General features: G+C 49.0%; 1 protein-coding gene across 2 annotated transcripts; it reads left to right on the top strand.

The window, feature by feature from the left end:
- Positions 1–3,112: 3,112 nt before the first annotated feature.
- On the top strand, positions 3,113–8,342 carry TOPORS (TOP1 binding arginine/serine rich protein, E3 ubiquitin ligase). Of its 2 annotated transcripts, none has more exons than XM_063180155.1 (2): positions 3,113–3,271; positions 4,853–8,342. In XM_063180155.1, exons 1-2 carry the CDS (start codon positions 3,113–3,115, stop codon positions 7,832–7,834), a joined length of 3,141 nt encoding a protein of 1,046 aa, XP_063036225.1. In that variant the 3' UTR covers positions 7,835–8,342. The 2 variants fall into 2 exon arrangements, with proteins under 2 accessions (XP_063036225.1, XP_063036226.1); XM_063180156.1 differs by lacking the exon at positions 3,113–3,271 and adding an exon at positions 3,543–4,417.
- Positions 8,343–14,002: the final 5,660 nt, after the last annotated feature.

Here is a 14,002-nt window from a genome sequence, read left to right as displayed (position 1 = left end):
ATTTTCTAAATCTCTATGGGGCCTTCAATCCCACTTCTCTCTTATGGGGGATGTAAAAGTGGCTTCTTGCTTCTGCCATCATGCTGACATGACTTCAGGTCAGCATCAGGATGTGGAAGTGGAGATGCTTTTGCACCCTTGACATTTACTCTAGTATTGAGCTGTGACAGCAGTTTAGGAGAGAGGTTACAGAGAATAGACAGGCTAGAGAAGTAAAAGCTCTCGAGTGAGGCTATCAGTTCTTTTAATATAAGCAGAAACATCACACAGGTTTCTCAGCTAATGAAAAGAGAAAGGTCTCCTTCTGCCTTAGCTTGCTGTCACTGTGCAAGGTCCTTGTCCTCAGCAGAGACATTATCAATTGTTTTATCTCTCTTGTGAGCACAGTCTCTGCCTTGGACTTCAGGGAGATGTAAATGGTCAGGTAAATGGACAGTAAATGGACAGGTCTTGATCCTCCGGAGATTTTTAAAGAAGAATCTCAGAGAATGCACATTAAGCAGCAGGCTAAGATGAAGGGAGTGAAATTCAGCTGCTGTTGCTGCTGCTGCTTCCCCATAGTCCTGCACGGCTCCAGCCTGCGGCGCAGGCAAGCCAGCTTGGAGGGGATGATGGGGAGTATTTTGCCATCTCGTGGCAGCTCTGAATTAAAGCATCTCTACGCGATCACAGAGACTCGCTGCCCAGAAGGAGCAAAGCCAAAAAAAGGATTTCCATTGAGCTGGCTGCAAAGTGACCCTTGGAAGGTTTGCAGCAGAGCAGGCTACAACCCTGAACTGCCCGGTACCTGCCCATGTGCCGCTGCAGGTGCACACCTGTGGTGGAACCTAAAACAAAGGATGAGAAGATAGCACTGAAGAAGACCCAGCCTGGGGCAGGCCAGTGGTCAGAGACTATTTCTAACTCCTGCTCTTGGTGTCATGCTGCTGGAGATTCCAGCTAGTACGAGAAAGGGGTGGATAACTGCAAGCTGGTGAAGGCTTCAACCACAGTGAGGACAAGGGCACACTGAAGCTGAGCTCTTTTGATGTGGACAGTGAAGAATGATCCAGCCAGTCAGCTTTGGCTCAGAGAAAGTCAGCAGAGAGGCAGTGAGCCCATCAGCACAGAAACCTCTGGAGGAGCACTGCTATAGGTCTATCACAATTTTAATGTATTTACAGGTGATGTAGCTAAGATGGGAGATGCTGAGCAAACTCAGGGATTGAACAATTTGCACCTTCCACTGAGCTCCTTTCCCACAGGAACTGTTGCTGCTGTGCCTGAGGGAGCATTGTCCGAGGTTCCAGGGTACACCAGAAATGGGGCTGGGGGTTGTCCCTTGTCAGGGACTGCAGATGCCACTCTCAACAGTGTGGCACTGCCAGGGCTGGGACTGATGCTCAGGGAGACATGGGACTTCTCCACACACCTATTCCCAAAAATCAGCAGAGAAAAATCCTGCTGATGACTAAGGGACTCCAAAGGTCCTGATGGCAGAAGGAGAAGGGCCAGGCTCACCAAGAAAAGATTGTTCCCCAGCTTCAAGAGGTATGTGGGATGAGGTGCTGCCAATCCTCGTGGGCAGTGGCCACGAGTTCTGCTTTTCAAAGCTGTTTAGAAAACCAGCACCTCAAACCGGATCCATTTTACCTCTAGAATTGCTTCTTTTCAGCTCAGAAATTATAAACCCCTGTGAAGAGCCTGGAATGCCTTTAGAGTATACCTTTACAATTCCATGACCCAGAGATGAACTGTCCAAGAGGGTCCCACCTTGCCTAGGAGCTGACACATGCACACAGCATTTATCAAGTTGACAGAGTACGACTATTTGAGATACAAATTCCTCCTATTGTGCCAACAATGGGAGCAGGTAGGTGCCAGTGTGGGGGCAGGATGGGTATGTGTGCCCCAAATGCACCTGCTGGGGGAACTGAGGAAAGTAAAACCAGTGAGTCTTGGCACCCACACACAAAGCAGGGCTTCAGGTCACAGCCCACATGCCTGGTGCTGCCTGCTGTGGACATAAGAGAGGTTGTATCTGCCCTGAACACCAGGGAAAATTACTGGGAGCAGTGATGTAATTCCTGAGCAAACTTCGTCGTGGGCTACCTGGTGAGGAGCAGGCAAGTCATGAACGATAGGCCTGTGCTGCTACCCGGGGAGATCTTTAGGAGTGGAGTACCTGTTGGGAAGCGCCAGAGCAGGCATTTACTCTTGAGCAAGAAGCAGGACCAGCTGGTGCGTGGGAATGAGTAAAATGGATCAGGATATGGGGCAGGGCTATCACATGAACAGAGGGCTGTGCTGGTACTCTGGGCATCTGTGAATTCACGTGTGCTTTTGCAAACTTTAGTCCATACTGACTGTGGGTAAGAAAAGGGACAGGGCTGGCTGTGCCCCACCTGCGGCAGCCTGCACAACTGGTCTCGTCCGTGTTCTTTGCACACTTTTATCTACTCCAGATATGCACTTGTAAAAATCAGTAAGGACAGTTATTTTTCTCTTTCCTAATAACGGCTTATTAGGAAATGCTTTTCCTATCTCCTCTTTGCTACGTGCTATTTATGTTTTACTTGCCCAACCAACCACAAGACTACTCCAGTCTTCCATGGAGTCCTCTGCGCTCTGGGAGACAGTGCCAAGCTCCCGCTGGCGCCGCCGGCGGGCTCTGCCATTGCCTCGGGCAGCCCTTGGGGCAGGAAGCGGCTCTCCCGCGGCCGTGGGAGGCCACCCGCGCCCCGAGAGAAGGACACGCCGGCCGCGCCCCGCCGCGCCAGCCGCCACCTGCGGAACAAAGCGCGCTCCGCCTTGGCGCCGCCACCGCCGCGACTCCCCTCGCTTTCACCCGCCCGGGGCCGCCGCCGCCCGCGCTGCTCCCCGGGGCTGCTCCGTACCGCCAGGCCCTGCCGCGGCCCCGCGAACACTCACGGGGCGGCGCAGCGGGCCGGAACCCGCCCCCCCGCCGCCGCCATCCCGGCCCCTCCATCGCGGCCCCTCCCCGGCCCCGCCCCGGAATGGCGTCACTGCGCGGGGCGCGGATATGACGGCGCCGGCCCCGGCCTCGCTCCCGGCAGATCCCGGCTCAGCTCCGCGCCCGCGGGCAGCTGTTCCTGTGGCAACGCCGCCGCCGATGGCGGACCCGTCCCGGCGCCTGGCGGAGGGTGCCCGCCGCCGCCGCCCGCCAGGGGAGGAGCGGCGGGAGCCTCCCGGCACCGGGCGCTGCCGGACGCGCCACAGGCTGAAGGCGGCCGCGGCCCTGGCCCGCACGGGAAGCGAGGGCCCGGCGGCGGTGAGTGCGGGCCTGGGGGCGGGCGGAGCGCCGTCTCCTCCGGGGCGCTGGGTGGCGGCTGCTGAGGCAGGGGTGGCGGGGAGCGGGCGGGGGCGGCGTCGCAGCGGGCGGAGCGGGGCGGGGGCCGGGGCCGGGGCCTGCTCACCCGCTCGGCTGTGCCGGCACTTACTTGAGCCCGGGCTGCGCCTCTGGCGCCCCAGCGCTGCTGCTGCCCCATCCCCCGGTGTCCTGCCCCCGCAAAGGCCTGATGCCAGACAGGCTGCAAAACAATGGATTTTGAAGTAGGGTGGTAACTTATTTCCACCGGATTGTAATGCCTTAGGGTAACGCCAAAACTGAAAATAACTTTTAAATCGATTGATTTTTTTGTTGACCATGTTTGACATCTCTCATGATTTCACCGCAGCCAAGCACCACATAGCCACTTGCACACTCCCTGAGATCAGGGAGGAAATTGAAAGGGTGAGAGCTGAAAAACCTGTCAGTTGAGATAAAGACAGTTAAATAAGGATGCCTAAAGCCATGCACAAAACTAAAGCAAAACAAGGACTTAATTCACTGCTTCCGATGGACATGCAGATGTTCAGCCATCTCCAGGAGAGCAGAGCCCTATCATGTCTGATGTGATTTGAGCAGACAAGCATCTTTACTCCAAACATCTCACGTTTTCTCCTTCTTTCCCCCATGTTATATATTGAGGATGTCACATGGTCTGGAAATCCCTTTAGTCAGTTTGGGTCACCTGTCCCAGCTGCATCTCCTCCCAGCCTCCCATGCCCACCAACTTCCTCACAAGTGTGGAAGTACAAAAGGTTCTGTGTAAGCCCTGCTCAGCAATAACAAAAATATCTCTGTGTTATCAACACTGTTCAACACCAATTCAGAGCTTAGCTCCAGACCAGTCACTGTGAACAAAACTTACTATCTCAAGCAAACAGCACAACAACCTACTAGATAAAAGGCAGTGTGTACTTCAGCATGACATCTGGTTGTTTGTCCTTCAGTCTTGAAAAAAAAATACTTTTTTGGCAGGAACACATCCCTGGAGATTGTCTTGTCCAACAAACTGTGTGTGGTCCAGCATGAATGCCCAACAAAGAGGGGCAGACTGTGCAGGAACAGAACAGGTCCAGCAGAACTTGGAAGGTGATAACATAGTTAAAGTCCAGTTACTTCTTTTGGTTGGTTTGTTTCAAAGTACAGAGCTAACTGTTCTCATACTTTTCATATTTAAATGCTAGATTTTATAAGCTATATTTTGGAGGATATAATGTAAATAATAAGTTTACTGACCACATCAACAGAGTTATTTAAGAGTGGGGAAGAAGACAGGCCTGCCTGTTACCTTCATCAGTGCCAGCATGATTTGGGTGCTGTGTAAAACTTGCAGCACTGAAGAGCTAGACCTCACTGTGAAGAGAAGTCAAACCAAGTAGTTAGGTCATACTGCCTCTTTGTTCAGCATTCTCTCAGAGCTCCTGCTGGGTTTTGCAACTGTGAAAGAAATTGTTATGGGTTTCTACAGGGTAAGATTTTTGCCTCTCTGTGACAGCAATGGTCTTCTGTCTCTGTCTTTTCTAGAACATGACATCAGATAAGGAGTTTGCAGAAAATAGCAGTTTTTCTCCGAAAGCCAGCACCAGTAAGCTGCCGACAGATGCGTCTCCCGACTCCAAGTGTCCCATCTGCCTGGACAGATTTGACAACGTGGCATATCTGGATCGCTGCTTGCACAGGTTCTGCTTCCGCTGCGTGCAAGAGTGGTCCAAGAACAAAGCAGAATGCCCGCTCTGCAAGCAACCCTTCTTTTCCATTTTCCACACGATTCGTGCTGAAGATGACTTCAAGGAGTACATCCTCAGCCCTTTAGAAACAAGCTCTTTTGCCAGCCCCGACGGCCGGAGGTTTCGTTACCGCACCACCTTGACGAGGGAACGCCGCGCGCGCGGTTCCCCTTCCCGAAGGATGCCGTCCCCTCCGGATAACGGGATGTTGTTTGAAGGGCTGTCGAGCGAGCCGGCGCGACACAGGCACAGGGAGATTCAGCAGATGCTCAGGAGGCTGGCCTCAAGGAGGAAGGCCAGCGCGGAGGGCAGATCTCTGCGGCAGATCCAGGAGGAGGACATGATCGCCTTCCGCAGGGCTCTGTACCGCACCGGCGTGCGCATCCGCAGCATCCAGGACGGCGGCCGATACCGAGAGATTTCGGCCGAGTTCTTCCGCCGCAACCCTGCTTGCCTTCACCGCCTGGTTCCTTGGCTGAAGCGAGAGCTTACGGTCCTGTTTGGTGCCCACGGGTCTCTGATCAACATTGTGCAGCACATCATCATGAGCAACGTAACCAGGTACGATCTGGAAAGCCAGGCCTTTGCTGAGGACCTGAAGCCATTTCTGCTGAATCGGACAGAGCACTTCCTGCACGAATTCATCAGTTTTGCTCGTTGTCCTTTTAACTTAGAAGCATACGATCAGCACGCCAATTACGACTGTCCTGCCCCGTCGTATGAGGAAGGAAGCCACTCAGACTCATCAATTATTACAATATCTCCCGATGTGGCGTACCCGCAAGGGCCCGATAATAGTTTGTCTGTTCCTGGCCTTGGTCAGGCCCCGTGGGATGACGAAACTCCGGGGCCTTCCTATTCCGTTTCAGAAGAGGTTCGTGCAACCATAGCTTCTCCTCTGGAGTCATCAGAAAGTTCTGACGAGGACTCTGCTTCAGGGAGCCGAAGAACCAAGCTGCAGACTGAGTTACAGGCCAATGCTGACTCAAACGACAGTGGCTCTTCCTCAGACAATTGTGTCATTGTTGGGTACGTGAAGCCGCTGGCTGAGAGGACCCCAGAAGTGGTCGAGCTGTCCTCTGACTCTGAGGAGTCCATCAAAGAAGAGAAAAGGGAAGAGGTCAAGAAACAGCGACCAGTCCAGTGTCACAGCTGGAGTGACAGTGAACCAAGCAGGAGCTTCTCACCACATTCCCCAACATACAGGGAGGATGTAGGAAGTTGTAGAAGCTGTTTATCTCCTGCAGTTGAGAAGTTGGAATCAAAAGGGGATGAGAAGAACAAATACAAAAGAAAAGATCTGCCTCCACAGGACTTGAGTTGGAGCCCCTCTCCAGGGAGTGATACAGTATGCTCCCCTTGGAATCACAGATTGTCTAAAAAGGGGAAGTCTAGAAGTCCACAGTCCTGTTCACGGGACAGTCGAGGCAGCCATGGCCATCGGTCTAGAAGGGAGCACCATAGCAAAAGCCAACTTAAAAAGAGACGATCGAGAAGCAGAGATAGTAGCAAACATAGGAGCAAAAGAAGCAGCAGAAAATCAAGGGCTCATGACAGCAGAGCCTCTCTGAAAAGCCAGAGGGGCTCTCTAAGTGGTGAGAGCACTCCATCCAGAGAAGTGAGCAGATCACGTTCACGCAGCAAAGGCCACAGTAAAAGGAGATCAAGAAGTAGAGACAGTGATCGCTATTATGTAAGAGACAGTTACCAAAGTAGACACCAGTGGGGTTCTGCTTTCTGTAGTCGAAAGGTGTTTGGAGACAGCTATGAATCCTCCAGCAGAAGGAGGACCCGGTCTAACACTCTTTACTCGCGGCAGTCTGCTAGTCCAGAATACAGGATACGATCATTTATTGAGAGGACAGATCTGCATAGCCAGAGGGGACTCCATGAGAGGCACTATTACTGTTATGAACGATGCAGGTCAAGGAGTCGGTCAAGCAACAGATCAAGGACTCCTTCTGGAGGAAATGAGAGAATGAAAAGTGAAAAGCCTGGTGGAAAAAGGAAGTACAAAACTCGCCACCTGGAGAATACATTCATGGAAAGCACAAGTCTAGAAAGAGAAAATGAGTCCAAGAAAACTTCCTCAAAATTTGGTGATTGCTGCAAAAATGAAGATAGCCTGTCAGACAATCGTGCAAGCAGCGAGACAAAGCGTAAGAAAAGGAAGAAGAAAATGAGGAGTCCAAGCGTGGAGATAGTCTATGAAGGAAAAGCAACGGACACAACGAAGCATCTTAAAAAGAAAAAGAAAAAGCATAAGAAGAAACACCGGAAACATCAGAGTAGCTCAGTACATTCTTCTCCGGTGGTGATTACAATTGATAGTGATAGTAGTAGCAAGGAACCGGAAAGTACCGAATGGGACAGCAGTATTACATGGACAGGCACAACTCAAATAAATGAGAGGGAAAATGAGTCTCCATCTTCTTTTCTGAGGAGGACAGGATGTGAGGAAACTGCAGAAGCAGACAAAAAGTGTGATATCCCTGACACAAGGGAAAACTTAGATGGTGGCGTTAGAGATGCTGATGTCAAAGTTCAGGAAACAGCAGCTGATCAGAGTGTTACCACAGTGAGTACCAGCAGTAACACCTCTCACACAGAAACTGTAACCAGTTATGTTCAGGAAGCACCAGCAGCGCCTTCCAGTCAACTGCCTTCCCCCAGGACTTCCTTCCTAGAGTGCCCAGAGAGAGAGCCATTGATACTGAGACTTCCAAAGAGACTTGTCAACAGATCCTCGTGGTTTGATTTCCCAGAAGAAAAAATGTAGTAGGCTTTCCTTGGAACACTTGTTAAAACTGTGAATTTAATGACTTTCTTTTTCCCCTCGAAAACTAAAATGTCTGATAGGGTTTCTGTCTGTTAAAAAGATGTCTAGGAAATGTATAAAACTTTTGAATGTGTATGCACTTTGAAGTCAAAGAAGATAGAATATTGGTAGTATGTAATTTTAAAAGTTTGTTAGAGGGCTCTTTGGAAGTTTTCATTTCATAAAGCCATCCACAGAGTGGATTTCAAAGTTTTGTGTAAACCAAACAACAGAAAAGGAATCCAAAACAAGAGCCTAGAAATGCATTTTATGGGGATTGTTCTTCTTAGACCAGAAAAATGTTTAGTTCATAAAAAGTGATTCAGTCTGAATTCCAGCATCATTTCAATTTCTGGTTTAAGCAGATCTCTGCTGAAAAGCAGTCACTGATTTATTTCCACAGAAATTCTCAAATATGTCAAAGTCTGAATAAAGCAATAAGTTTTTTTTTTGTTGTTGTTTAAATATATTTACATATGTACTGTGTGTTTTGCAAATGGAGTTTTTTCTTTTGGTTTTGAGTGTCTTATGTATCCAGACCATTGGATATTTTTGCAGTCAGGAGAACTTCAGGTTGGAAGGGTTGTTTGGAGATCAGTTGGTACAAGCCTTCACTGAAAGCAGGAACTTTGATCAGATTGCCTGGGTTTGGTTCAGTTCTGAGTTTTCCCAAAAGCTGGGTGGCCGCTCTGTCCTGCCCTTTCTAAAATAAGAGTTTTCCCTTGGGAAACATTTTTGTTTTCAAATTTCTTATTTTTATTTCCCTTTTTGGAGCCTGTGCATTCTGCCTTGCATTCTATAGCTGTGCAATCTTCCAGAAGTCTTTTCCTCTTCTTTATATCCTGTGGCTGCATACTTGAAAAACATCTGTCTTGTCTAGCCTTGGCAATAAAAGGTCTCCCTGCTGACCTCCTTGAAATAACCATCATTCACCCAGGTCAGCGCGTCCTAGATGTCCTGCTGCGAGTATGTGCAATTCACAGGGCTCTGGCAGGGTTTTGTTTTCCAGGTTTGGCCCTTTTCTGTGTGCACAGCAGTAGCTCTGAGGGCTGAATGGAGAGGGTACCTTCACTGTCTCTCCTGCATTACCTCCATGAGTTTTATGGATTTGACCATGGCTGGTTGCTTGCCAGGTAGTCAAGCTGCTGCTCTGTCCCTTTCCTTTGTCTGCAGGATGGGGGAGAAAGTAAGATGGGAAAGCTGGGTTGAGGCAAGGACAAGGTACTGTCACTAGCCAGATAGAGCTGGGTACAATTAATATCTTGTATTGCCAGTGAAAAATTGAGTAGGAGGAGAAGAAAAAAAAGGCAAAACTGAAACTATTCTCCCTTCCTTTCTCAACTTCACTCTTTCATATGTGCTCTTCTACCTCCTCCCCAGCTGTACAGAAGGATGGGAAATGGGTATTGTGTTAAGTCCATCACATTTCTTGCTGCTTCTTACTCCTTACACCGTTCCTCTGCTCTAACATGGGCCCTTTCTACAGGTATGCAGTACTTCTGAAACAGATTGCTCCAGCTGCCAGGAAACCTGCTCCTGTATGTGCTCCTAAGCATAGGCTTCAGCTCCTGACAGGAGCCTGTTCCTGTGTGAGATCTCCATGGGCTGGAGCTTCCATAAGGGCATTTCTACCTGCTCCAGAGTGGGGCTTTTCCACAGCCTGCAGGTGGGTCTCTGCCACACTGTGATTATCCAGGGGCTGAAGGGGCAGCTTGTCTCACCATTGTAGCATCCCATGAACTCTCCCGCCTCGGTCAATTCCCAAGTTCACAGCCCTAGAAACAGCAGTAACTACTTACCATAGAGTTGGTCTTCCTAGGAGGAAAAAACAGACTCCCAAAAGGACTTCTGGGTCACAACTTCCCCTGGTTTGTCCTGTCCCCACACTGGATTGGTATCCCTGGTGGCCACCCCCCTTCCCCTGGAGACCAAATTCCTCTGCCCAGCCTTTAGCTCCACTCCCCACCCTTTCCCTTTTTCAAGCTGCCTGCTCCATGTGGTTCTCTTTTCCTTGCTGGGTCCCCTTCAGCCACGCTCTGCTGGAATAAAACCTTGCAAAAGAGACTTTCTTGCCTCTGTCGCTGAGCCAGTTGTGGTGAGTATTGAGTGGGGGTTTGACTGCATTGCCTGAACGTTAACTCCGCTTGCTTTTCAAGAAGAGCGGTTTATTAGGGACAGATAATAGACAGCAGCACCCACCATTCTGACACCGCATTTTTACACCATGGTCTTCATCACCTGGAAGTGCCCAGGCTGTGGAGAAGGGCTGCTCCTTCCCAGTCAGTTGGCACAGCATAGCTGAGCCTGAGAGGGAGTCAGGAGTGGTGACAGTCAGTCGCCTCCACTCTTGCCCTGGGAGCGTCTCTGGGCTGCAGGGTCAGGTTGGTCCCTACCATGGGATTAGGTTTCAGAGAGCACAAATGTCTGAGGGAGCCAGGGCACTGGGAGGTCCGGGGGCCACATGCTGTGAACTGTAGTGGTGGGCTTGCCATGGTCCAGTCTGGCTGTTGGCTGCTGAGAGCTCTCTGGCATCTCCTGGGAGTGAGTGTGGTGCCTCCCTCTGTTCTGTTCAGCGCCAAGTTCTCCTGGAGGGCAGGGGCTCAGGGCCTGGGGTGTCCCTGGCAGATGGCTCAGGGATTGCTGCTGCAAGTGCCGTTGACTGGAAGGCTTGGTCCATTCACACAGCTGGGATATCCTTGGCAAAAGTGGCACTTCTCCTACACCCAGAGTGCTGGGATGGAGGGTACAGGCTATCGAGGAGAGGGCAGGGCAAGGTGGAACTCTTGCACTAAATAGAAGGGAGAAGTTTGATACAGCCCTTACAGTGGGTGGTGATGTGGTTGGGAGTCTCTGGGTGAAGATGATGTGGTGGAAGACAAAGCAGATATGGTGGGTGTCTTCTATCAGTTGCCCAGCCAGGATGCCAGTGCTGAGAAGTTAATTTAACAGGCAATTAGGAGAAATCTCTGGATCAGCAGCCTTTCTCCTTGTGGCAGATTTCAACTTTCTAGAGACCAGCTGGAAATGCCTCCTGCTATGGTGAGCAGATTTGAAAAATTCTTACAGTTTATGGGAAAGAACTTTGTGTTACAAGTACTCGGAGAGGTGCCTAGGGAAAGGAAAGGTATCCTAGACTTACTGGTTTGTTATGAAGAAGACCTGTTGGTAGATGGCATGGTCTTGGGCCACAGTGATCAGGAGATGGTTCAGCTTAAAAATGTCAGTGCAATGAGGAAAAATGAACTGCAGGGTTGCTTCTCTGTTTTGAGAGAGCAAACATTGCACCACCCAGGAGTCCCATGGGAATATGCTCTTGAGGTCTTGGGAGCTGCATGCTACATGGGATCTGCTGCAAACACTGGAAAAAAGCAAGCTGGCAGAAAACATTCTCAATACTTCAAAGACATTTACAGCATGGGAAACTTCATTTGGTTGTTTTTCATTACACTGATTGCCAGGAAATTGTCAGTAAAACAGGGTGAAGGGTGAAAGGTGTCTAGGGCAGTGAACACAACTGAGGAAAACAAGTGTGCTACAGGCCACCATTGCTTTCCAGTGCTGCTTGTGTAAACCAGCTCATGACTCCCACTGCACCTACCTGCCTAGTGTGAGTAAGCAGCATGACTTGGCATCAGCTGCTACTAAGGGTTGTACGTTTATAGAGAAGGCATCACGGCTTAGCCCCAGCTGGCAAATAACTACCGTGCAGCTGCTTACTCAACAGCACCCTACCCCACTGGGATGGGGAGGAGAACTGGGGGGAAAAACAAAAGTGAAACTTAACAGTTTAATGATTGAACTGGAGGAAAATATAATAGTAGTATTAGTAATAGTAATAAAAATGAGGGAGAGAGAGAACCAAAGAAAAGTAAAGTAAATAGTGGACAACATAAGTGCTCACCACCTACTGGCCAATGCCAAACCCAGACAGGCCCTCATCTGGGTAACTCCCCCCGTTTATATACTGGGTGTGACATTCTATTTTGTGGAACATCCATTTGACCAGGTTCCCTGTTTTGGCCATGCTTTTCTCCACCTTTTTGTGTGCTTCCTCACTGTTAGAGCATGAGCCGCTGAAGAGTCCTTGGCTCAGAGTATGCATGCCAACAACTAAACCATCAGTATGCTATCAGCATCATTCTCATACTGAATCTGAAACCCAGTGCTGTACCTGCTTCTAAAAAATACCTACTCAAATTCCAGCCAAAACCAAGACAAGGACTGAGCTGCGTTAATCAGCTCAGGGCAGGAAATGAGCTTTATCAGTCCTCTTCTAGAGTTCCTGTGGCATAATCTTGTAGGCTTAGACAAGTTGTGTTGGATTTAGCAACCCACATAACCTTATCCAGGGCTATTTGACTTTTCCTGGATATTCTGCCTGTTTTCCAGGTGCCTTTTGAGAAGAAGATGTCTTACCTACCTGGGGTGTAAAGCCCTGGACTCTCTTGATATGTTTCTTTAAGGTTAAAATTTGTATTCCCCGGGACAGGCATATGGGAGAAACACAGTGTTCTCAGGACGTTAAACAAATTTTTACAGGCAAACTTAAGAGAATAAGGGTACCTGGCAAATTTTAAAGCATTCAATTGACATAAAGCATTTCACAAGACATTGACTTAGCAAACTCTAACCCATCCAACTTTAAGTTACCCAGATTTCAAGAAGAAGAAGTTAGGGAGATGTGCAATTGCTTTTATCTGCTTTAGCCTCCTGGAACCCACCCCTCCATGTGGGGCTTCTGGTGTGCCAGTGGCTGATAACCATTTTAAAGCTGGGTTAGAGGCTCCAGGGAGGTGGAATATGGAGAAGTACATCATCCCACTTTTTGCAGAGCTTGCCTTGCCACCCTGCCGTGCACACAAACACTTTGGTTGTTTTTGAGCAAATAATGATTTTCTCCAGTCTCTCACACTGGGGTAACTTGAAATCTCAGGAGAGACAAAGAGAGCAGATAAACCCACCAGAGTTATTTTGCTGTACATGCATGCAGAGCTTACTCATGTAGGCCTGGGATGTTTGTGGTTCATCCTGTCAGAAATACATAATAACCTAGGGTGTTCTGTAGGGACCTCCTCCTTTAGTACCCACCTGCTGTGCTTCGAATGAGTTTCTAAGGTTCATCACATTGAAGTGAAACTGCAGAGATGAAGCATATTTCTGTCTCCAAACTGGACAAGAATCCAAAAGGTGGCTGCAGAAAATGCTGCTGCTGTTGTCATGCATACCTATTGAATATTTTACTGGTAGATGAATCATCAGCAGTGCCACAGATGTTCAGTGCCGCAGTTTTAAGAAGTTTCAAGGGCCAGTTTCCAGCAAGCTGGAACTATCTGCAGGTCAACAGGTTTCATGGCTTTTGCCATGGAGTGACAGAAGACCTGGAAACATCCCAAGCCTAGCTTGGCAACCTGCTCATCTAGGTATGTTGTCAGTAGTCTCCAAAAGAGGAACTAAATTAACTGAAGCAAGCCTTTTGTTATTAGCAAGGACTGAGGAAAAGTTCCCTCATAGGATACTTCAGAATGCTGAGTCCTGAAGAATTTTTTGCCCAAGGTGTGGAATGACCAACTGCACATTTAAGTTAGTCTTTAGTCCTGATGAATAGCATATGAACCAGTGTGGGTTCATATGTTATTCTTCAGGGTGGCAAAAATAGCATTTATCTTTTGAAAACCTGTAGCCATTAGAGATCAGATGTCCATCCAGAGTGTTATGCACAGAAGTCACAACTAAGTGACAAGCTGCTGTCCAAGGCATTGAGATGAACATCAAGTGCAGAGGGCAAAAGACATGCAGAGCATAACTTTTTTTTAAAAGATCTTTCACTTCGTGAGTGTAGCTGGGATGGTAAATTTAATCCTCAGCAAATTACTAGAGCCAGGTCACACAGCTCCTCCAAAACAGAGGGCTTTGTGCCTTGAAGTCATAGCAGTTTCTTGTCCATTAGCTGAAAAGTCAAAAATTAATGTACATAGATGTACATGTACATGTATGCACACTGCATGCATTATGTTTATGGGGGGGGAGGGAGGGAGAGAGAGCAGGGGGTAGAGCATGAGTAAGCCTCTTGTACCCTGGGAGAGGAGAAAAGCAACAGCAAATATTGTGCAGCTCCTGCATGAACTCCTA

The sequence above is a fragment of the Melospiza melodia genome, chromosome Z (genome assembly GCF_035770615.1).
Source record: "Melospiza melodia melodia isolate bMelMel2 chromosome Z, bMelMel2.pri, whole genome shotgun sequence".
NCBI lineage: Eukaryota > Metazoa > Chordata > Aves > Passeriformes > Passerellidae > Melospiza > Melospiza melodia.
The sequence above is the reverse complement of the archived record's forward strand: the minus strand, read 5'-3'. Positions and strand labels throughout refer to the sequence as shown.

Bases quoted from the DNA above. Each gene is read 5' to 3' on its own strand.
- TOPORS (XM_063180155.1), top strand. From the start codon at position 3,113: ATGGCGGACCCGTCCCGGCGCCTGGCGGAGGGTGCCCGCCGCCGCCGC. The intron at 3,272-4,852 runs GTGAGTGCGGGC...TGTCTTTTCTAG, and splicing joins GAAGCGAGGGCCCGGCGGCG to AACATGACATCAGATAAGGA.